The following is a 23,757-nucleotide window of genomic DNA, read 5'->3' as shown; positions in this document are numbered from 1 at the left end:
TATATATTGGGACATAGGGTCTATATCCTAAAGAGAGTGAGGGTGAGAGGAAGGACCTACTTGTACAAAAACATTTATAAAAGCTCTTTTTTTGGTGGCTAAAAATTGGAAATCAAGGAGATGTCATCAATTGGAGAACAGCTAAACAAATTGTGATATATGATTGTGGTGGATTGCTATTGTGCTATAAAAAATGACAGGCAAGATGATTTCAGGAAAACCTGGAAAGACTTAAATGAATTGATACAAAATGAGCAGAACCAGGAGAACACTGCACATAATAACAGTAAAACAGTAATATTGTGGATTAGTCAACTATGATAGACTTAGCTCTTCTCAACAACAGATTCAAGACACTTTCAAAGAACTCATGATGAAACATGCTATCCACATCCAGAGAAAAAAACCATGGAGTCTGAACGCAGATAGAAGCATATAGTTTTCACTTTGTGGAGAAAAAAACAAAACAAAACTTTTTTCTTTTGTTCAGAGAAAGAACTGATATTGATTGGATACAGAGTGAAGCTTGCTATTTTTCACTCGCTTTAATTTTTTTTTCTTTTATTTGAGTGTGCTTGTACAAAATGACTAATATGAAATGCTTTCTTGATTATTCATGTATGGCCTATATTAGATTACTTACAGTTTCAGGGAAAAGGAAAGGAAGAAAAAATAGAATTTGGAACTCAAATCAAAAAAAAAAGTTAAGAATTGTTTTAGCATATAATTGGAGAAAATAAAATATTTAAAAATAAAAATGATTAGAAATTGGGAAGGTACCCCCCCAAAAAAAAGAAAAGGTTTGATCTGATTAAGTTAGCAAAAACTAAAATAAAAAAAGAAAGTAGATAGGAGATCCTAAAATGCCAAGCAGAAGAGCTTAGATTTGCAATTTGGTATCCTTTAAGAGACATTGAAAAATTATCAGTAGAAGAGTCACATAATCAAGTAGATGTAATATTACTATTGTTGGACAGTAGCCAAAAATAACAAATACCACTGACAGAGGCAACCAGGTGGCAGAGTGAATAGAATTCAAGCCTTCTAGCCAGGAACTTGCAAGATGGCATACTGCTGGAGACACCAGCTGTGTGACTCTGGACAAAGCATATAACTTCTGTTTCCTCACCTGTATTTTTTTTTTAAAGAGCCTATAATAATAGTCCCTCTCCCCAGACAATTGTGAGAATAGAATGAAATAATTATTTGAAAGCACTTTACAAACCTTAAAGGACTATATAAATACCACCAGGTATCATGTTGATAAATATTTACAATTTTTAATTTATTTTGCCCTTCAGTAAAAGCTAATTTAATATATGTATTTATCATCTATAGTACCTGTTTTTAGTTATTTAGGATAAGCCATTTATCTCTTTTTTTTTTTTTTTTTTTGCTCATACAATAGTTGCAGAGTACTATTGATATTAGTTTTGGCTAATCTTCAGTAACAATCTGGAGAATAGAAAAATCAGGAAATACTGTCTTTTTTTTTTCCTTTTCTATTTCCTCCTAGCAATGAGGAATGTCCTGGCATTAGTTTCAGAGGTACCATGTTGAAATGGAGCAGTCAGTCCAGAGCAGCTCAGTCTGCAAAGACTGAACTGAATTGGGCTTTGAAGTTTACCAACTTTCTAAACTACTGCTGGTATCATAACAGGAGCTCTTGCCTGCTTCACTGATGCCAAAGCTCAAGGCTTGATTTATCATCTTCTTCTTCCCCTTCTTCCGATGTCCTTCTCTTCCTGGCCACCCCAATCAAAACTCTGTTTTCTGAGTATTTTAGCAGTATGCAGGTGTTCGTCTTTAAGATTATCTGATTAAAATTATTGCCATTAAAGTAATATGAGGCTTAACTTTCCTAGAAGTCACTTGTATTTTAAGAAGCATGACTGGCTCAGAAACATACTATCTTTGCATGGAGAAAGCTTGGAATATGAATTTGAAATCTGGGAAATCAAAGGACCTTTCTTCTTTTCAAGTGAGTTAGGTTATGTTACAACTTTATTACTGTGACTGATAATTAATTTCCTATCTTAGTGTTTTCAGAATTTGCATTTGAAAATCTCTATATGGGGAATGGAATGGGGTTTGTAGATACAAATATATCTTTCATCCCCAAAGCTCTCTCCTTTCTTTATTCTCTTTATTTATCACTGGTATAACAGTGGCCATCCCAATGAGCCCTCAGGTGGATAGGCTTCATCCATGTACAGTGAGGATGTGCTTTGGACATTATTTTTTTCTCCTTTTTAAAAAATTTATTGCACTAAATGCAAAATAAGAAAAAAAACAGAATAGGAAAAACATCAGAAAAGGAAACAAAAACAAAAATAAAAACCAAGCCAGAATAGAACATTGTCATATGCCCAGCTGAACATTAGGAAGGATTCAAAATATATAAGAATAAATTTACATTTCAAGAAAATATGTATAATAATAGAAGAAATTGTATTCATGAGTATCCATTTTTTCTTTACTTCTTTGTAGGTTATTCTTTTATTCTCTGCTGAGCACTTTCTTCTTACTTTATTCTTTTCATCTTCCCCAAGCAGGTTACAGTTAAGCACAGAAATATTTATAGATACATAGATACACACACACACTTACATGCACATATGCACACACACACATACACATTCACATCCTCCTATAGAATCACCCATATATAGAGAGCTGCCTTCATACATACTAACATATACTTAGACACATACACACACATATATGGGTGTGTGTATATGTATACCTAGACATGCATTTATCCATATATAAAGATACCTCTAGAACAATATTAATATGACTGACATATAATATAGAGTTCTCTCTGGTTGAATATTTAAGTTTGACTTTAAGATCAATAATTACTAGCCCTACTTTTTTTTCCTAATAAATTCTACTTCTGATCCTTGTTGTAGTGTTTGTATATCTCTTTTTTCCTATCCCTGCTAACTTTCTACTTTAATTCTGCTCCTCCCCCACCCTTTGCTACCTATTGAACCCATTCCCAATGTGAGTAGTGTTTTTAGAATCACAAACTTTCCTTCCTCTAATGCCTCTGTGTCTATTCTTCCTCTGCACCTCATTTGTATAACATAATTACTATTTTTACATTTTCCTAGACAGTTTTGCTTTTTAGAGTCAGATAATATTCAACTCTGCTCCAGTCTTTTTTTTTGAGCTGCCCGATTATTTATGTCAATTTTAAATATATGGTATACATTTCCATGTAAAAAGCAAAAACAATTTGTCCATGTTAAGTTCCTTGAAATTAATCTTTGAAATTGGCTCTTATATGTTAAATTTTCTATTAACTTTGGGTTTGGTTGAAAGTTCTGACAATTTGCAAATTTTTTGAATCTTTTTTTTTTCATTCAATATTATGGCTAATTTTGCTGGATATGATATTTTTGGCCACAAGCCCAATTCTTTTGCTCTCCAGTAGATATGATTCCAGGACCTGCAGGCTTTTATTGCAACTGCTAATAAGTCCTGTACAATTCTAACTGACAGCATAATTGATTTTTTTTTCTTGTTTCTTGCAAAATTTTCTCTTTGCTTTGCGGGTTTCAAAATAGGCAATAGTATTCCTATGTGTTTTCTACAAAGGATCTCTTTGAGATGGTGATTGGTAATTTTTTTTATTTCTACTTTCTTCTCCTGTTCTATAATTCCAGCACAATTTTTTTGGATTATTTCTTGTATTATTGTGTCAGCATTCTTTTTTTTTTTTTTTTTTTTGGTCTCAACTTTCAGGATATCCAGTTATTCTTATATTTTCTCTTCTTGATCTGTTTTCCAGATCTTTTTTTTTTCCTTATAAAATGTTTTGCAATCTCTTTTATTTTTTCATTCTTTATATGTTATTATTTCTTGGTTTCTTATAGCTTCACTGGCTTCCCTTTTGCCCAATTCTCATTTTCAAAGAATTATTTTCTTTCTTAAGACTGTATTTCCTTTTCTAGTCAGATAAACTTTTCCCCATAATCTTGGTGGGGTTTTTTGGATGGTTTTTATTTTATTTTATGTTAGTTTTAGTTTTCTTCAATGTTTCTCATTTGATTTTTAAATTCTTCTTTGAGTTCTATAAATTCTCTTTGAGCAGGGAGCCATTTAACATTACTCTTTCTGGTAGTAGATGCTTTTTTTTTTTACTTCAGTGCCCTCCTCTGAACATGAATCCTGGTCTTCCTTATTCCTATAGTAAGTTTTTATGGTGGGGTTTTCTTTTTTGCCAATCCCCTTTTTTTAATAAAAGGTATTAGTGTATCTCTAATTGTGGGGTTGGGAGGATGATACCTCTGACTTCCTTCAGCTCTCCCTTCTGACCTGAAGCCCCAAACTAAGAACTCTCCACTCCTACAAGTACCCACAGCCAGCAGCATTCCTGCCCCATTGCCCCTGCACTCCCAAGGAATGCCAGGCCTGGCATTCCCAATCAACTGAAGCTTCCTCCATCTGCCTAGACTCAGATCCCTACTCTACCCAGAGGTGAAAGTCTCTGTGATTCCTGCTGAGGCTCCAGTCAGACCTAGCCAGACCCAGGGGGTTTTTGTGAAGCTAGCCCAGAATTATCTGCATTTCACACGGGCTAATTCCTGGCATGGGATCTTTGGATCTTTTGGGGTTATTCTAAAAGGATCTTGTTCTGCTTCATCTTCTTTGTGTTTTACCAGTCTATGTTCACCCTGAAGTGCAAATTTGTTCTATTTGTGGGGGAAATTTGGAGAGGTTGAAAGTTACTGACTCTACTCTATTATCTTCCTTAAGACTTCCCAATGCTTTGGGCTCTTGATATATAGGGTGTACCCAAGCAGCAGCCAGAGTTGGTACAGGCCTTGTACATCATGGGAAGCCTAGCCAGAGCAATATCCCTTTAAGTGGCCATGTATGTTCCATGGGAAGCACTGGCAAAATGACTGTTACCTCAAATAATTTTTAAAAGACAATATTTCTTTACTAGGCTCTGTAAACAGCAGACTAAGAAGTTATATCTTCATATCCTCAAGAAAAGCTTCAAGAAAATAGATCCTCATTTTCAGGGGGAAATGTGGATCTTGCAGGAATTTATTTCCAGACTCCAGGCATTTGTAGCAGCTTTTCCCCAGCCTGGAATGCTTTCCCACTTCCTCTTCCTCTCCTGGCTTCCCCGACTTCCTTCAAGTTCCAGCTAAAATCCCACTTTCTATGAAAATCCTCTTGTCCTCCTTCAGTTGATTATCTCCAATTTATTCTCCATACATTTTGTTTGTACATAGTTGTTTGTATGTTGCTTGCACACTAGCCTGTGAGAGCCTTGAGAGCCAGATTGCCTTTTGCCTTTCTTTGTATATGCTTAGCATAGTCCCTGGCACATAGTAGGTACTTAATACATGCTAATTGACTGATTAGATAGATGAATTGGGTGAGCAGCCATTATTTCTTCTATTGATTGTGTTTTTGCTGAGCTAGCCCACAGGTGTGTCTGCACTTGGACTAATGTCATTGTTGTCTTTAGAAGAAAATAGATTCAGATTTCCAGCAGATATTCCATTCCCTTTAGAAAATACATTTTTTTTCAAAACTCAGCTAATTTGCATTTTATCTTTCCCTCCAGAATGTGGCAGATCAGATTGCATTTCAAGTTGCTGGAGGACTGACAGCCCTTGAACATATCCTTCAGGTAGTGAACTCTACCACCAGTGTGAATGCGGTTTCAAGAATTCCTCCCAAGTGAGTAGTCCATAGAGCATGCTTTTGTGTTATATTTTTTTAGTTCTTGCTGCCCTTCAGTCTCCAGTTGGGGACATTTGAGAGAAACATCCTGAGATGTTACTTTCAGGTGTAAATAGGAGAAATTTGCTTTCCCTGCAGGAGGAAAACGGGCAAGTCTACTTCATTTCCTGAAATCAAATGAGGCCTAGAGCCTTTTTAAAGGAAATCTCCTTAGTCTACGATCCTCACTGGTATTAACTCAGTAATGACTGAGACACCAAACAATTCTACCTGAAAAATTAAGGGCCTGAGTGTAAACGTTGTAACAGAAGCCCAAGAGTGGGGTTAGATTGGATCTCCTCTGTGCACAAAGAGCAGTTCAAGATAAAAACTGCCACAGGAAAGAGCTCCCATTAGATGTCAAATCTGAGTTTTATCTTGTGATCACCAGTTGTCTTTGTCATAAAGAGCCCTTGCCTCCTTTTAGAAACCAGATGTGCTCTGAAGATACTTCTGTTCGTAGGCCATAGGGGATGGAATGCTAAATATAGTTATTCTGTGGACAGAAGATGACAATTCTGGATTTTGACAGTAGACTTTGCTTTGGAACAGTCTTAACGAGAAGTTTGGAAAAAAATGAATTTTTATTGCAGAGAAAATTGTATTTAAACTTGTAGCTCTGTGAAAACTACCTATCAATTGTAAGGAGGGGAAAAATACTTTCCCTCCCCCCATTTACAATATACTTGCATGCATCATATCTCTTTCAAGTCAACCTTACTAGTTCTCTTTTTTTTCTCATGTGCTAACTTGAAATTAGATATTGCTAAGTATAAAAGCTGTGACATTGATAAATATTGGTGGCCTCCATAGTAAAATATTCCATCTGGTATACTTATTCACAATGGGGAATAGTTTTTAGTAGGTAAAGTAAGCATATTAGACAGAGGTTTAGTAGACTTTATTTAATGGAAAATAAAAGTTAAGGATAAAGAAAGACATTAGATTCTTCTAGTATTTCAAATTTGTTAAAAGCCCATACTGTGCTGGTTTCCATTTTGTGTGGATCCCTGTATAAGGGACCCTTTCTAACAAATACTTTTGATAATTGGAAGCGACAAAGATACAATTTTGAAGCCCTGAAAAAACAGCCACAGAGTCACTGCATTTATCCAGGACAAAAACTGCCTCAGGCTTCTGTGTTTCAGTTGCTCATTTCATAGGATAGACTGAAGAATTTTGGAGTTAATAACTGGAGAACCCAAACTTAGAATTGTTTTATGATTACTGGACAAATATGCTTTACCTGATCATGTTTTAGCCAACAGAGATAAGAATCTGGTTAATTTGGATGAACTAGAGTAATGTTGCATAAGGGGATGGATGATCCATTTCCAAACCAAGTGAAGCAAAAAGTCAAAGAACATATTTCAAACTAGTGGAAAGGCACAGCAATAACTTTCTTGTGGAAGTCAGAAGAGATCTCAGAACTGGGTGGAGGTGAGCTATATGTAGGTATCTACACTGTCATTTATTGTCAAGAAGATTTGACTTTTGAAAGAGACTCTTTGTCTCTTTGCATTGCCTCTTGCTGTTTGTCATGCAGGGCAAAAAAAGAAGGAAGAAGATACTTTTTTCACTGTCACTTGCTGCTAAGGAGATGGAGAAGAACTTTAAAACTCAGCCTTCTGCACTCCTTTCATGAAGACCTTGACACTACTTCATCTAGACCCAAAACTAGAATTGCTGAATACAACAATTGCCGGTGTGAACAAAGGCTTCTTAATTCTTCTCTGCTTTCTGACATCAGAATGGCATCAGCTCTATATCTGAAATTTGTGTTATTTTCCCCAGCCACCTTAATTCTGGCTTTTGATTTGTCCAGCCTGGCATTTTGCATGATAGGTTCTGCATGTGAGTTAAATAGGTAAGGTGACAATATGTATACTTCAATCTTAACCCAAACAGTTGTTCTTTGTTTGGTTCTAACTATTGCTTCTTGGCTTGCATATAAGGAGACAAGTGAGATAACCTAATATTCCCATCTCTTTGAGGACTTGCTACCTTTTGTTGTGATCTGCACAGTTAAAGGCTTTAGTGTAATTGATGAAGCAGAAGTAGATGTTTTTCAGGAACTCCTTTGCTTTCTTCATAATCCAGTAAATGGATTTGGCAATTTGGTCTCTAGTTCTTCTGCCTCTGAAAATCAGCCTGCTTTTCTGCTTATTCTTGGTTCACACACTGCCTAGTTTGCAGAATCTTAAACATAACCTCACTAGCATGTTAAATAAACACGATTGTTCAATAATTTAAACATTCTTTGGGATTGCCCTTTTTTGGAATTGAGACATAAACTCATTGTTTCCAATCAAGTGGTTTTTCAGATTAGTTGGCGTATTAAGTGTATCATCTTTTAGGATTTTAAGCAGCTGAGCTGGAATTCCACCATCTCCACTAGCAATAATGGTAACCATGCTCCTTAAGGCCCACTTGACTTCATTCTCTAGGATGTCTGGCTCTTATTAGTAACCATGCCATCATGGTTATTGGTGGTGTTAAAATATTTCTTGTATATTTCTTTTGTGTATTCATGCCACTTCTTCTTAATCTCCTTTATTTCTAAGTCCCTACTGTTTTTGTCTTTTAGCATACCCATTTTTGCATGAAATGTTCCCTTGGTAACTTTAATTTTATTGAAGAATCTCTTGTCTTTCCTATTCCATTGTTTTTTTCTGTTTCTTTGCATTTCTCATTTAGGAAGATCTTTATCTCTCCTTGTTATTCTCTGGAATCCTGCATTCAGTTGGATATATCATAGAGAAAAGGTTTTATGTTATGGGCCAAGACTTGAAACAAGGTGCTAAGTCAGTGGAATTGATAGAGACAATAGTTATCTAATTTAGCATAGTGTTTAACAGTTCTCTAGTTCAGTACATGTACTTAGTTCCTTCTATAGTTCTACAAGATTCACACCTTTGATAAGAGAGCATATATAAGCTGGAAGCCTCAGCCAGGATTCAGTTGGGGAGATTCAGAAGCCAGAGAAGGCAGGCGGGAGCTCAAGCTCTTGCAACCAAGGCTAGACTGAAAGGCTCTCCAGAAAGCTGCCCAGCCCCAGGAAAGAGATAATAAAGGATCTGGACTGTTAGAACGCTAACCGGACCGCAGGAAAGGAGACAATAAAGGATTTGGACTTTAACGCCTGGCTGTACTCGTGTGGTGATTACTGAACTGAAATGAAAGCTGCTTCCAGAGACTCCCAAGAAAGCCCCAACAACAAAATATTACATTTTAGAGAGAATATTACAGTTTTAGACTGATTATCAAACTGAAAGCATACAGAGCTTGGGACAGTATAGCAGCACCATGCCAGGAAACTAAATCGTTTCCATTTGAATTGTCTCATGAAGATTTTGAAGATCACTTGGCAAAATAAGGTATCAGACAATTTGAAGACATCTCCATCCCAAATACAGGCTGTTTGCCCCCAACATATAGTAGAGCCTTCTGAGCTCATATTGGTCTGATCAGCCACAATCAGAAAAACTATACTTGATCCCAATGTCATAATATTCCTCTTTGAAAAAAAAGGACAACAGCCAACCAACCACTTAGCACAACTTCGGCAAATCCAAAAACATTAGCTCTTCTCAGGTGTGTACATGTTGGACCAGAAGTGTTTCATCCCTATATTTTAAGGTTTAAGCCAAAGGCCAAGTCATATTCTGAAGTTACCATATTCTTAGCTGGTTGTTCACTTCCCCAGTCAGTTTTTCTCATTTATATCTCTTTTTTTCCATGGGCAGCAGGGAGAAAAATACAGTCTGTGACCCTCTAGTCTTAGGCTTTCTTCTTCAGACAGTAATCTTTGGCAAATTTTTTAGGCTCCTTCTTGCATTGCTATTTGTGTCTGCCTGCATTACCAAGAATCAAAATCTTTGAAGACTTTAAAAATGTGCAGGAAGTACATTTATTATTGTAAATAAATGATCCTGATGTAGGTATCTTGGGACCTTAACAAACTTCTCATGAAAACAAGTTGGGATCACCACATTTTTGTCTTGAAGCCACAGTAGGAGTGCTGGCTCTGCCACGTCACAGAATGCCTCCTTTGTCAAGCTCTTGCTTGGGATCATGTTAGCCAAGCTCCTCACTTCCCATTTGAGGAAACTCATGATGGAAAGAATTGAGTTGATTTGCACCAGAGTTAGAGCTGAGACCTGGGTCTTTTGACTCTACTGCAGTGGAATCATTTTGAGGCTGTCATTGATAGAAATTTATGTAAATGCTCTCCTCAGCATTCGGCTCTCTTAACAAGAAGAATGTTTTCAGTGCCAAGAAAATTCAGCCTGAAGCAAGGAAATTCTAAATTCCAGCTGTGGCACATGTTATTTTGCTTCAATACATCAGTCTCAGAGCATGAATAACCACAAAGGAGTAAATGGCATAGTCTTGCCTTTTTCTTTGATTGAGATTATTAACATTTGTTAAACAACATAATTTTTGTTTGGAAAGAAATGGAGTTTTCTTTGAGTATAAAGAAAACCACCTTGTGTTATGTCAATAACTAGATGGATCAGCTATAGTGGAAGTCTTTTGCCAACATCTCGTATTGTGTTTTTGTTACATGGTTATGTAGCAGAAATGACAATAAAGATGAAAATTGGCATCTTTCAACTGCAGAACCCTTCATCACCCTTGGCTCATCTCCACGCTACTGCTCAACACTAAAGGTTCAGACTCCTGCAAAAGAGGCTTTCCCACAGCATGAGCCTACTTTAGGGTGTACGAAGAGTCGAGCCGATAGTTCACAGCACCGTGAACTTGGTTAGTGAGTATGTAGGATCTAGACTTCTTTCTTTCTCTCTGTTACTAATTATCTTCTTTTTAATTGTTTGCCTCTCCATCCGTGCTCCAGGAATAAATCTAATAGGGTGAAGCTCAAATGAGCCTGCATTACTATTTGGCAGTAGCTTAGATCAAGATTTTGGAGGGAAGAGATTGAAGCTAGTGCTTCTTTTGTTGTTTTTGGCAGCATGTTGCAGTTTATAAGCACTGGTCTTATTGTTACAAGGTCTTTGTTTACATCATAGCTGAGACGTTTAACTAGCTATGTAACCCTAGGAAGGTGACAACCTTGTTGAGCTTGTTTTGTCATCTGTAAAATGGGGGTGTTGTTTGCACTACTGACTTTACTGGGATGTTATGAGCAAAAGTCCCTTGTAAACTTTAAAGTGCTATGTAAAAATGAGTTATCCTCCATTAATTCCAATTATCTATGTCCCTTACTGCCTATTAACAGTAATTGAAATTTGGCTATATTCCTTTTTAGATGAAAATCAACAAACACTCTTCTTCCTTCATCAAATTATAAAACTGTTCATTAAAATTTTCCAGTTTTGTTTTCTTTAGACTATCCCTTTACCTATTTACATAACTTTATTCTTTGGATCTCTATCTTATATGAATATTTGCTGGTGTTTTATTTTACTTAAATACCTTAATCTTAGAAAAAGGAATTTCACAAGTCACAAAGAAACTTTCAAAGAAAACAGCCTCAGGACTAAATGCATTTAAAAGGGAATTCTCTCAAATATTCAAAGAGTATTACATAAATTATTAGAAAAAGTGGGGGGAAAAGGGGATCCTATCAAATGCTTTCTATGATACAAAAATAGTATATAAGGGAAGAGTAAAGCAAAAAAAGAAAACTGTGTGTGTGTGTGTGTGTGTGTGTGTGTGTGTGTGTGTAAAACTATGAACTACAGCAGATAATGACAATCCCTGATCACCACTATATAATAGTTCTGTGCCTAGTTCATGATTTAGCTCAAATCTCTATTTCCTCCTGTTGTCCAGGTGGTCTGTAGAATACTATTATGGCACCATTGTTTGTTTTTCTATTTTTATTTATCCTTATTCAATTACTGTCTATAACTATTTCCTCCTTGGAAAGTTCTTCCCATGAGCTTACTTTTTCACCATATTGTGTTACTGTAACATCCTTTTTATAGATTGTATTCTTTTTGAATAAGATATAGCCTTAAACAGCTACATTATAATTCTGTCCTACTATATGTCAGTGATATCTAACATGAGAGAAACTCTCATTTAATAAAACTTACAAGTTTACAAAGTTATTTCCTCACAACCCTGCAGAGTAAGAGAGTACACTATAAAAGTAACAATTTTTGTTTTTGTGTTGTTGAAGATTGATTAGATTGAAGAAGAGGAGATTTAAGGGATACATAGTAATAATCTTAAAGCATCTGAACAGGTGCCATATGGAAAAGGGACTAAACTGGTTTTCGGGGGGGACCTAGGGCAGAACCATGGCAATGAGTAGAGGCTGCAAACAAGAAAATTTAGGTTAAAAGTCATAACAATTAAAGTGATCCCAAAATGAAGTGAAGTATCTTGAGAGGCAGTGATTTCCCCTCACTTGAGGTCTTCAAATAAAAACTGGATAACCACTTTTCAGATATATTGTAGACACAACTCTTGTTCAGAGGGCCTCCAAGGCACCTTCCAACTCCTGAGAGTCTTTGAATTTGTTGGCTTTTTTCTAGCTTCATGTTACCTGCAAAGTTAGCAAACATATCATCTGTACTTTTAACCAAATTAGTGATATTGCCATTGAATATCTCCACACCAACGGACAATCCTTTACCTAGAGACTTCCCTTGTTGACATCAACTCACTGATGACTACCATTTTTGTTTAATCATTCAACCACTTCCCAATACATTCTAACCCAGCCAGCATCACTCCAGCTTGTCCACAATGTGAAAAACTTTGTAGGATGTCTTGGGAATCATCAATCAAAATAATAATGCTAATCAGTGCTTGAGGTCATGAGGGCCTGCACTAACATGGTGGCAGTACTGAATGGTAGAAGATCGATATATTTAAGAGTTGTTGCAAAGAAAAAAATCCCCTGCTCAACAATCCAAAAGATTGGGACTGGGGGTGGGTAGAGATAGTGGGGATTCTGGGATAATCCCTAAATTGAAAATCTAAGGGACTGGGAGGATGGTGTTGCTCTCTATACTAATAGGAAAGGTAAAAGGAGAGAGACCTTAGAAGGAAGTATGAGTTTGATTTGGGGCATGTTGAGTTTTAGATGTCTACTAGTCATACAGTTAGAAATATCTGAAAGGTAGTTGGAGAGGTGAGATTGGAGGTCAGTAGATAATTTGGGGGAGGTTATTTAGATTTGGGAATTATAAATAGAGAACTGGTTACTAAATCCATGTGAGCTGATGAGAACACCAAATGAAGTAGTATATAGAGAGGGAAGAGAGAGGAGTTCCCAGGACAGAACCCTGAGAGATACTATGGTTAGAGAGCATGATCTGGGTAAATGTCCAGCAAAGAAGACTGAGAAGAAGAGGTCAGAGGAGTAGGAGAATAATCAGGAGAAAAGGAGTACCTCAAAAACTTAGAAAAGATCTTCAAAGGGAGAAGGTATTCAGTGGTGAGAGTGGTCTCGGTAGTGTCAAAAGCCAGGTTGAAAGAAAGTCAAGGAGAAAGAAACTAGGCCATTGGATTTGGCAACTGAGAGATCATTGATAACTTTGGAGAAAGCAGCTTCACTGAAATGATGAGATCAGAAACCAGATTGAAGGGCTTAAGTAAGAAGAGAGAAAGTGGAGGTATTAAGTATAGAGGACCTTTTCAAGGAATTTAACTCTAAAGGCAGAAGAAATAGACATAGACACCTAGTGGGGATGAAAGGATCCAAGAAAGTTCTTTCAGGAGAGGTGAGATGTGAATGAGTTTGTAGGCAGTAGGGAATTAGCCAAGAGGCAGGGATCAACTGAAGATAAATGACAAAGTAGGTATGATAGATGATGTTGTTAAATCATGTCTTTATGAATAAATCAGAATATGATTAATTTGGGTCAAGAAATAGTTCTTAAGCAGCTATTTAGTATACTTTACTAAGGACTGGAAATACAAATAGTAGAACATTTGAGACAAATAACTAATATAAAATGATAACATGATGAATGTGTAGTCTAAATAAAAAGATGGATTCTTTCTCCTTTATTTATTTATTTATTTATTTATTTATTGCTGAGGCAATTGGGATTAAGTGACCTCGTGTTTGAAATTATGTTTCATATTTACTATGTTTACTTTCACCTCCTACTCCACAAATGAATTAACTGGGCCTTCTCTCTGTTTTTCACATAGAATACTACATCTCCTGGTGGCCATTCTATCTATCTATCTATAATATACTACTTCCTCACCTTTCTTCCTAAACTCCCTTTAATGTATCTGCATGTGTTTTTTCTCCTTATGTTTATTCTGTATATATTTGTCCACATTTGTCCACTTGTTTTCCTATTAGAGTATAAGATTCTTGGGGATAAAGATCATTTCATTATTCATATTTGTATTGCCTGGCACATAGAAGGCATTTAATAAGTGTTTGTTGATTGGTTAGCCAAGAATGGTATAAATCTGATGAGAGACTTAAATATATATTTGACTGAAATCTTACCAACCTGATCAGTAAAACTATAAACTAAAAATGAAAGTGGAAAGAGAAAATTTTCAAGCCAGTTCCTATAAAATATAATAGGAACAACAGAAAAAAGACTAAAGTTCAGGAGGGAAATTGAATACAGCTGCTGGAGTTCCACCCTCTATGTCTTAAGTCTGAGACCTGGGTATAAACCACACTCATTGTGTGACCAAGAATAAACATTTGGCCATTCTGTCTTTCCTTTTCTTCATCTTTAAATAATAAAATAAGGAAATAAGAATACTTGTCCTCTCTACTGTGCAGGATTGCTTGTGAGAAAATCACTTTGTAAAACTCCAAACTCTACTAAATATGAATTGCTCTTGTCAAATATCACTGATATTTGACTGAGATTTGGTAGAGTGGAACAAGGATATGACTCTTTAAGGCTCCACCTTATTCAGAAAGAATACAATCCATAAAAAGGACACTAGCGTAAGATTGTTTAGTGAAAAGATAACCTCATGGGAGAAAATTTATAAACCTAAGGAGAAAATTATTACCAGATAAGGATAACCAAGAAAAATAAGTGATATTGCCATAATTGTATCCTATGGACAACCTGGACAACAGGAAGAAATAGGGAACTGAGAGAAAAGACAACACTGCCAGAGTGATGACCAAGAAAGACCAAGAAAGAATCTCATCCATCAGGATTTCTGATGAAATGCTTTTGTCTGAAAATGAGAGTTCATCAATTTCCTATTTGCTTGATAATTTTATTCTTTAAGAAGTAAAGGAAATGATGAAGAAAATTATTTTCTAGACCTGACTCTAACTAACAAATAGAAAAACAGTTGCTGAAGTAGAAATTATGGGAATCTGGAAAGGAAGTGGTTACTCCATCTTAAACTTTATGGTAAGGCAGAAGTAGGAAGCAAAACAGAATCTGACTCAGACCCTAGATCTGGCGGAAAGATCTCCTGGTCTAAAATTCAACAAGGGAATTCATCTCATGAAAGACTGAGAAGCTCTTAATAACAAAATTCTAAAAATGTTAACACATGCTTTCAATGAGAAAGAAAAGACTGACTTATGTATACCATTGGCAACTTATGGACCAGCTTAAGTTTAAAAAAAAAAAATGCAAATGATAGTCAGTAGTTTTTATAAAGGAGGGATGAATAACATATTCATTTAATAATAGTACCAATAGTAAAGTTCAGAATGCCTTGAGAGTGACAATGAATATAAAGAACAAAAAGAAAAAAAAAACTTTACTTTTTAAAGCTAGATTGGGGGAAAGAGATAGAAACAAAAGAGGGGAAAGAATCAGAAAGGGAAGAGTGATAATGACTTATAGAGAGAATTAAAAACTATTCAGCTTTTATTTTGCTCCTCTTTTTTCTGCTAAGGAGAAGTGAAGCCTTGGACTGGGGAGATTATGGCAAAAATGGCTAACGGATTTAAAATGCAGGATAAGCAGATAGAAAGATAGCACCTAACTGTACTCCTTTGTTTCAGCTATGAGGTTCTGAAGAAATACATTCCAGGTTTTTGAAAATAATGGCAGATGTTATTACTGAATCAAAGTCAATGATCTTTGAACAATTATGAAGAATAGGAGAGGTGATGCAAGACTAGAGGTAGGCAAATATTCAGATTGTTTTTTTAGGGAAAAGTCTGGAAATTAAAGACATAATTCCTAGCAAAATTCTAGAATATATCATTAAATGTCTGATTTATTAGCCATTTAGAAAAGGAAGTGGTGTAAAGTAAGAGTCGGAGAGACTTTGTCAAGAACAAGTCCTCCCAGACTAACCTGATTTTTTTCTTCTGATTGGATTGTTAGATTAGTAGATCATGGGAAGATCACATGCATAATGTGCATAATTGTCATCAACACTTTTAATGTTATATTTCATTGTATCTTTGATCAAGACAATAGTATAGTTAGATGGGTTTAAAATTAGAGAAATGACTGAATACACATTATTGTTGTTTGGTTATGTCTAATTATGACCCCATGGTCCTCCACTATCTCTCCAACAATTTCATGTTCATTGTTTCTGTGACACTGTCTATCCATCTCATCCTCACCATTTCCTTGTCAGTTGAACATCAGGATTTTTTCCAATGAGTTCTGTCTTTTCATTATGTAGCCAAAGTATTTAAGCTTCTGCTTCAGAATTTGATACTATATTGAGTGAATTAATTATCCTGAATTAATATCTCAAGTATTCATCAATTTGACCTCCTTATTATCCAAGAGACTCTCAAAAGTCTTCTCTAGCACCATAATTTGAAAGTGCCAATTCTATGACACTCAAGCTTTCCTTATAGTTCAACTCTCAAACCTATATATTAGTACTGGAAAAACCATAGTTTTGATTATACAACCTTTGTCGACAAGGTGATATCTCTGCTTTTTAGCATGCCATTCAGATTTCCATTACTTTGTTTCCAGGGAGCAAGAATCTTTTAATTTCATGGCTGCAATCTATACTGCATCTATACTGATTGTTGAGCCCAGGAATATAAAATCTTGCTTCTACCTCTGTTTGCCAGGAAACGATAGGACCACTTGATAAAAGCCCAGGTTTTTCCAATGTTAAAATTCAATTCAGCTTTTACATTCTCCTCTTTTACCTTCATCAAGAAGCTTTTTAATTCCTCTTGACTTTCTGCCATCAGAGTAGTATTGTCTGTCTGAGTTTATTGATATTTCTTCAGGCAAGCTAAATTTCAGGTTTTGATTCATTCAGCCTGATTCCAAGTTCAGTGCTCCAATGGCACTACCTATAAAAGCCTTGAACACAAAGATTAGTGTCTGGTGGTTCCCTAGTTAGAAACAGCTAAGGAAAGAGGAGGAGGAGTAGAAAAAAAAGAGAGGAGAAATAAGAGGAAGAGGAGAAGGGGAAACTATTTGAAAAAATAGGTAAAGAAAGAGTCTTGCCAAATTCCTTCTAAGATACAAATATGGGACTGATACCTAAACCAGGAAGATCTGAAACAGAGAAAGAAAATTATTAGACCGATCTCCCTAATGAATACTGATGCAAAATTTTAAAATAAAATATTAGCAAAGATTACAACTCATTAGCAAGATAATACAATATGACTAAGTGGGATTTATACCATGAATGCAAGGCTGGCTCAATATCAGGAAAACTATTGCCATAATTGACCATATCAGTAATAAAACTAACAGAAATGATATGATAATCTCAATAGATGCAGAAAAAGCTTTTGACAAAATACAGCACTCATTCCTATTTTAAAAAATACTTTCCTTTAAATGATAAACAGCATCTATCTTAAACCATCAGCAAGCAGTATTTGTAAGGGGAGAAACTCAATGCATTCTCATTAAGATAAGGGGTGAAACAAGGATATCCATTTTCACCATATATTCAATGTTATATTAGAAATGTTGGCTTTAGCAATAAAAAAAGAAAGAAATTAAAGGATTTAGGATATGCAGTGAGGAGAGAAAAGTATCTTTCTTTGCAGATATATGATGATATACTTAGAGAATCCTAAAGAATCATCCAAAAACCTACTTGAAATAATTAACAGCTTTAGCAAAGTTGCACAATATAAATAAACCCACACAAACCATCAGCATTTCTCTCTCTCTCTCTCTCTCTCTCTCTCTCTCTCTCTCTATATATATATATATATATATATATATATATATATATATATATATATATATATATATACACATATATATATATATAAAACTATCAAATCCCAGCAATAAGAAATAGAAAGAGAAATTTCATTTAAAATAGTTGTAAACAAAATAAAACATTTGGATGTCTACCTGCCAAGACAAACTCAGGAATTATATCAACACAATTACAAAACTCCGCACACAAATAAAGTCAGATCTAAACAATTGGGAAAATATCAATTGCTCACGGGTAGGCCAAGCTAATATAATAAAAATGACAATTCTATCTAAATTGGTCTACTTGTGCAGTGCCATGCCAATCAAACTGCCAAAAAATTATTTTATGAAGCAAGAAAAAAATTCATCTGGAAGAAAAAAAGGTCAAGAATATCAAGGGAATTAATGGGGAAAAATACAAAGGTTGATGGACTAGCAATACCAAACCTAAAACTATATTATAAAGCAGCTATTACCCAAACCATTTGGCTAAGAAATAGGGTAGTAGACCAGTGGAATAGGTTAGGTACACATGACATAATAATCAATGACTATAGTAATCTACTATTATCACAGCTTCTGGGATAAAAACTCTTGATTTCACAAAAATTGCTGGGGAAACTGGAAAAGAATATGTCAGAAACTCAGCATAGACTTACATCCCACACCCCATAGCAAAATAAGGTCAAAATGGGTATGATTTGAGCGTAAAGGGTGATACCATAGCAGTTTAGGAGAGCAAGGGATAGTTTACCTATCAGATCTTTCGAGAAGAAAGGAATTTATGACCAAAGAAGAAATAGAGAACATTAGAAAATATAAAATGGACAAGTTTGATTACATTAAATTAAAAAGGTTTTGCACAAACAAAACCAAAACAAACAAGATTAAAAGGGTAGCACAAAACTAGTAAAAAAAAATTTTATAGCCAGTGTTTCTGACAAAGGTCTCATTTCTAAAATATATAAAGAACGATGTGAAATTTATAAGAATACAAGTCATTCCCCAATTGATAAATGGTCAGAGGATATGAACAATTTTCAGATGATGAAATTAAAGCCATCTATAGTCATATAAAAAAATACTTTGACTCATTGTTGATTTGAAGAAATGTAAATTAAAACAACTCTTAGATACCTCCTCACATCTTTCAGATTGGCTAAGTTGACAGGAAAATATAATGATAAATATGGAAGAATTTGGGGAAACTGGAACACCAATACATTGTTTTATAGCTCTTTGGTCATAGTTCCAGATTGTTCTCCAGAATGGTTACATCATCTCACGACTCCAGCTGGGTCTGTAAACCAAAGAGATCATAAAAGGGGGGAAAGGACCCACATTGCAAAAATGTTTGTAGCCCTTTTTGTAGTGGTGAGAAACTGGAAACTGAGTGGACGCCCATCAGTGGGAGAGTGGCTGAATAAATTATGATATGTGAAATTGTTGTTTTTATTGTTCTACAAAAAATGACGAACAAGTCAATTTTAGAAAGGCCTGGAAAGATTTACATGAACTGATGTTATGCGGAACAAGCAGAACCAGGCACACAGTGCACACAATAACAGCAAGAATGTGTGAAGATCAACTATGAAAGACTTGATTCTTCTCCGAGATTCAGTGATCCCAGACAGTTCCAGTAAATTTCCGATAGAAAATGCCATCTGTATCCAGAAAAAGAACTATGCAGACTGAATGGAAATTAACACACGCTGTGCTCACTTTTTTTCTTTTTCTTCTTTTTTTTTCCCTTTGGTTTTTCTCTTTTATTCTGATTCCCCCCCCCCAACATGATTCATAAAGAAATATGCATTTATAAAAAATGAATGTGCATGTATAATCAGAAAAAAACTATTAAAAAAAAGATAAAGGGATAGACAGAATTTCCTGCAAAAGCTTAGAAATGTAAGAGAGATTAGATTGCTCTTTTTGGCTACAGAAATTGGAAGAGATAGTTGGGTTCAATACAAAGAGATCTCCATCATCAGTTACTCAACAATCCTATAATCACAGGATTATAAATTTAGAGTTAAAAGGGATCCTCCTCATCTGCTCAAACATCTTCATTTTATATGTGAGGAAACTGAGGCTCAGGAAGATGAGATCATTTGCCAGGAAGAGCCATTGACATCACCTAATCTTGTTACTGCTCTATATATAGATCCCGCTCACTTCACCCAGCATCAGTTCCTTTAAGTCTCTCCAGGTTTCTCAGACATCATCCTGCTGATCATTTCTTACACAACAATAATATTCCTTAACACTCATACATCACAACTTATTCAGGCTTTCTCCAACCGAAGGGTATAAGTTAGCCCCAGTCCCCCGGCAGACACAGAGCCACAGGATGGGATGTGTGACCCCTCGGGCCACGTATTCCTCGGGGAGTGGAGGGGGAGGGGGGCGGAAATCAGCCTCCAGAGGGCGAGGAGTGGGCTGTGTGCTTGTTTCTGGCACACTCCGCTCCCTGCCTGACCAAGGCCCTGCATGTCCTCCCCCTTCTAGGCCCCCTCAGGCAGACAAGCTGACCCAGACTGCCCCGGGCCCTCGCAGCAGCTGCAGGGACACCCCCTCGGAGGAGGGGCTCGGTGCTCTCAGAGAGTGGCTGTCCTTGCACAACACGGGAGCCTGGCCGGAGGGCACCCGACCCAGATTCACTTCAGAGCATAACGCCATCTGAGGGAGCTTTTTGGTCTGTATGACCTCAGTCAGAAGATGCTTCTTGTAGATGACAGGACTAGGGACCTCAGCAGAAAAGGAAATGCTTATGCTGCAGAGCAGGGGAGGGAGCCCTGCCACGTGAGAGCCACGTGAGTGCCACGTGAGCGCCACGTGAGCACCACGTGGGCCCGAGGCCCGGGCCTGTCCTGGCTTCCTCTGGTGAGACCTGAGGAGGTGTCCGATTGTCGTAAAGGACAATTGAAGCTGCTTTGGGGACGCAGCCCCCTTCTCTCAGCCTCTGCCCGAGGTGCCCGTGTCTTCCCCCACACTCCACATCCTCCTGCGTCCGGCACTTTGCCGCCCCCTCCCCCATACTTGTCAGGTCACTCGTGGAAGGCTCCGCCTGGTCTCTCCCCTGGGGCCCCATCCTGCCGGATTCCTGTGTCAGAGGATCACCAAGGCCCCTCGCGGGTCCCTTTTCTTCTTCCCGCCTCCTCCTGCCGTTTCTTGTGCGGGGATTTCGCAGTGTTGGCTGTGCTTGCTGAATTCCTCCCGAGCAGGGTCAGTGTCCCACCTCCCTGTGTCTCCCCAGCCCAGGCCTACGGCCCACGCACGTGCGGTGCAGCTGTGGTGGCTCGTCTTCGTGACACCTTCTGAGGTTTTCCTAGCCACTTTTCTGCGGTGCTTTGTCACTCCCTTCTCCAGCTCATTTTCCAGACGAGGAAACTGAGTCAGGCGGGGTTCCTGTGACTTGTCCAGGATCACACAGCTCCGACATGGCTGAGGCCACATTTGAACTTAGGACTCCTGTTCCTGACTCGGGGCCTGGCGCTCCATCCACCATACGCCTAGCTGTCCCGGTGTCCCGGGGCGGGAGCTCCCAGCCTTCCAGTTTTCAGATGGTGGGTCCCTTAGAAATAGTTATGGAACACTGAATGAATAAGACGAGTTCTAGTGCACAGCGGTTACTGAAGGGTGGACCTGGGAGGTTCCAGCAACAGGCTTCCTACGTTATTAGTTTTTCTAAAACTGACAGTGATTATTCTGTTTCTGACAAATTAATAATTTACTGTGGTATTTTATTTTTAAAATCATCTCATGGTTATCTTATTTAAAGCTTTAAACTCAGAATTTTAATTAAGTGGTTTTGTCTCTTGTATTTTGTGGAATAGCAAATGAAGGTAGAAGTAGAAAGGAGGTCCTTGGGGGCTTTTGCCCAGTAAACCCAGGCCAGGAATCAAAAATATGTGCAAGCCACTAATAGAAGTGGGATTGGTCACCTAAGGCTCTCTTTATAAGGATGGGCTGCAATAGTGCAAATTCTTCATAGCAAATGTGAACATGGAGTCCAAAAATAAGCCATGTTCCTATGTGACTTCCCATGACATTATGATAAAAATATCTTGTGTGTGCCTGTTCGGGTTTCATCTGAGAAAAGAAAGCTGTTCAGAGCTAAACTTATATGCTCTAGAATTCACTGTATTTTAGGCCACAGCCTTATATCAGAACTAGATGTTATATTATCTAAATATATTACACAATGTTTATGTTGCTGACTATTATTTGATTTGACCTCCTATGCCATTTTAAATTGTTAACAAAGTAAAATGTTAATATAGTGAAAACAGCGTAGAATTTGGGTCAGAGGACTTTCCTATTAGAGATACTGAGGATAAGTTTTGTGACTTAATTAGCTGTACTGTTTGGTAGGTCTACTTCTCTGGTATATTAAAGCATTTTGAAGCTTTCTCAAAAGGTTTGTAAATAAATTGTTAAGGTGACAGCTATTGTTCCGCTAATAAGATTAGAGTAATGATTACTGCTGACTTTAATCTGCCATTTAACACTACAAACCACCTGGGGCCTTGCTTCCAATTTGGGGCTAGTAACAAATCCACATTTAAGGACTTTCTCATCCTGGAAAGATTTTTCTTAACTAGTTTCTCCTCTGAATTTTCAAAACACCTTTGTCACTATGTTTCAAAATTAACTTTCCATGTTTCCTTATTTCATACTTTCAGATACATTATTTTCACCTTCTTTGAAAGAAAGTTAATTTGAGGAAAATATAGAAAGATCAGTTTTTGCTTATTTCTGTTGACATTTAAAAACTGCATTCTTTCCAGCTAACTAAAATGAGTTTGAATATGTGGAACCTCACTGTGTACAAACAAAGAACTGTAACCAATTATATGAAAAACTGGAATCAACTCATGCAGATAAAAAATATCTACACATTTATCCTAAAAAATCATTATGAAGACCTGGGAAAATAGAATTTTTAAACTAATTTTAGTTTTACTATTATAGTCTTTATAAGCTTTGAGGGTCCCTATTTTAACTCACACCCTTACAAATGAATCTCCCACTTCTCTACCCCTTCGCTGTTCTACTGGCATCCCAGAAGGTTTGGTGCTCAAGCCCTTTCAAGATTAGTAGAGAACCGACTTAACTAGCCAGCCTTGAAGGAACTTTTGAAAAAGGAATCTTTTCTAAGGTGGTGTTAAGGTACTAAGTGGCGTCCCAAAGTGCTGTCATCCTCTCCCACAAGAGCATGTGCAGTCCTGGGAAGATGGACTTCACAATTCCTGGTTTGAGGACCCATCAAGGCTCACAACTCCCTCCTTGGATGGGGTGGGTGGGGCTGAGACAAGGCTAAATCAAAGTCCTTCCTCTCTACTCCCTCCCCCCCCCCCCCCCCCCCCCCCCCCCCCCCGAGTCTGGACATTCTCAGGGACCGCTCACTTCAACCTCTTACATCAGTTCCTTCTCAGCCCGACTGATAGTACTGTTCATGATGGACTTGGGAACATGACTTAGTGGCCTCTGCTTATTGGAATGAGCTTCTCATCTGGCCCATTTTACTTCAGACAATGTCTTTTAAAAAATCTTTTCACATATCATCTAAGGTCTTTTAAATTCAGTGTGTTCAACTTTGAAAATAATATGTAGTATTTATTATATAGGTTTTCTTGAAAGGGTAATTTATTGTTTTAGATTGGATGCTCTCTTATAATCATTACTGAAATATATGGCAGTTTTTTTTTTAATTTGGTATTTAAGTTTAAATTTTAAAAATTTGCCAAAAAACCAAATAAATTCAATGTGTTCTTCCATAAGGTATCAGAACAAAAATAGAATTAGCTAGTTTCAACCCTATACAAGCATGTTCATATTTCATTGATTATGAATGTACCAAAAGGAGTTCCTGATAACATTTTTATATTTGGTTAATGTGGGATCAGTGGACTGA

The 23,757-nt window shown here is 36.8% G+C and overlaps 1 protein-coding gene across 1 annotated transcript in view; it reads left to right on the top strand.

Annotated features, from left to right (window-relative positions):
* SCAPER (S-phase cyclin A associated protein in the ER) overlaps positions 1–23,757 on the top strand; it is a 362,563-nt gene that overhangs the window by 234,322 nt on the left and 104,484 nt on the right. The window contains exon 24 of the mRNA XM_051982442.1: positions 5,594–5,709. Coding sequence (XP_051838402.1) covers positions 5,594–5,709 — 116 coding nt within the window. The remainder of the gene's footprint in view (positions 1–5,593; positions 5,710–23,757) is intronic.

Source organism: Antechinus flavipes, chromosome 2, assembly GCF_016432865.1.
Source record: "Antechinus flavipes isolate AdamAnt ecotype Samford, QLD, Australia chromosome 2, AdamAnt_v2, whole genome shotgun sequence".
NCBI classification, from domain to species: Eukaryota; Metazoa; Chordata; class Mammalia; order Dasyuromorphia; family Dasyuridae; genus Antechinus; species Antechinus flavipes.
The sequence above is the reverse complement of the archived record's forward strand: the minus strand, read 5'-3'. Positions and strand labels throughout refer to the sequence as shown.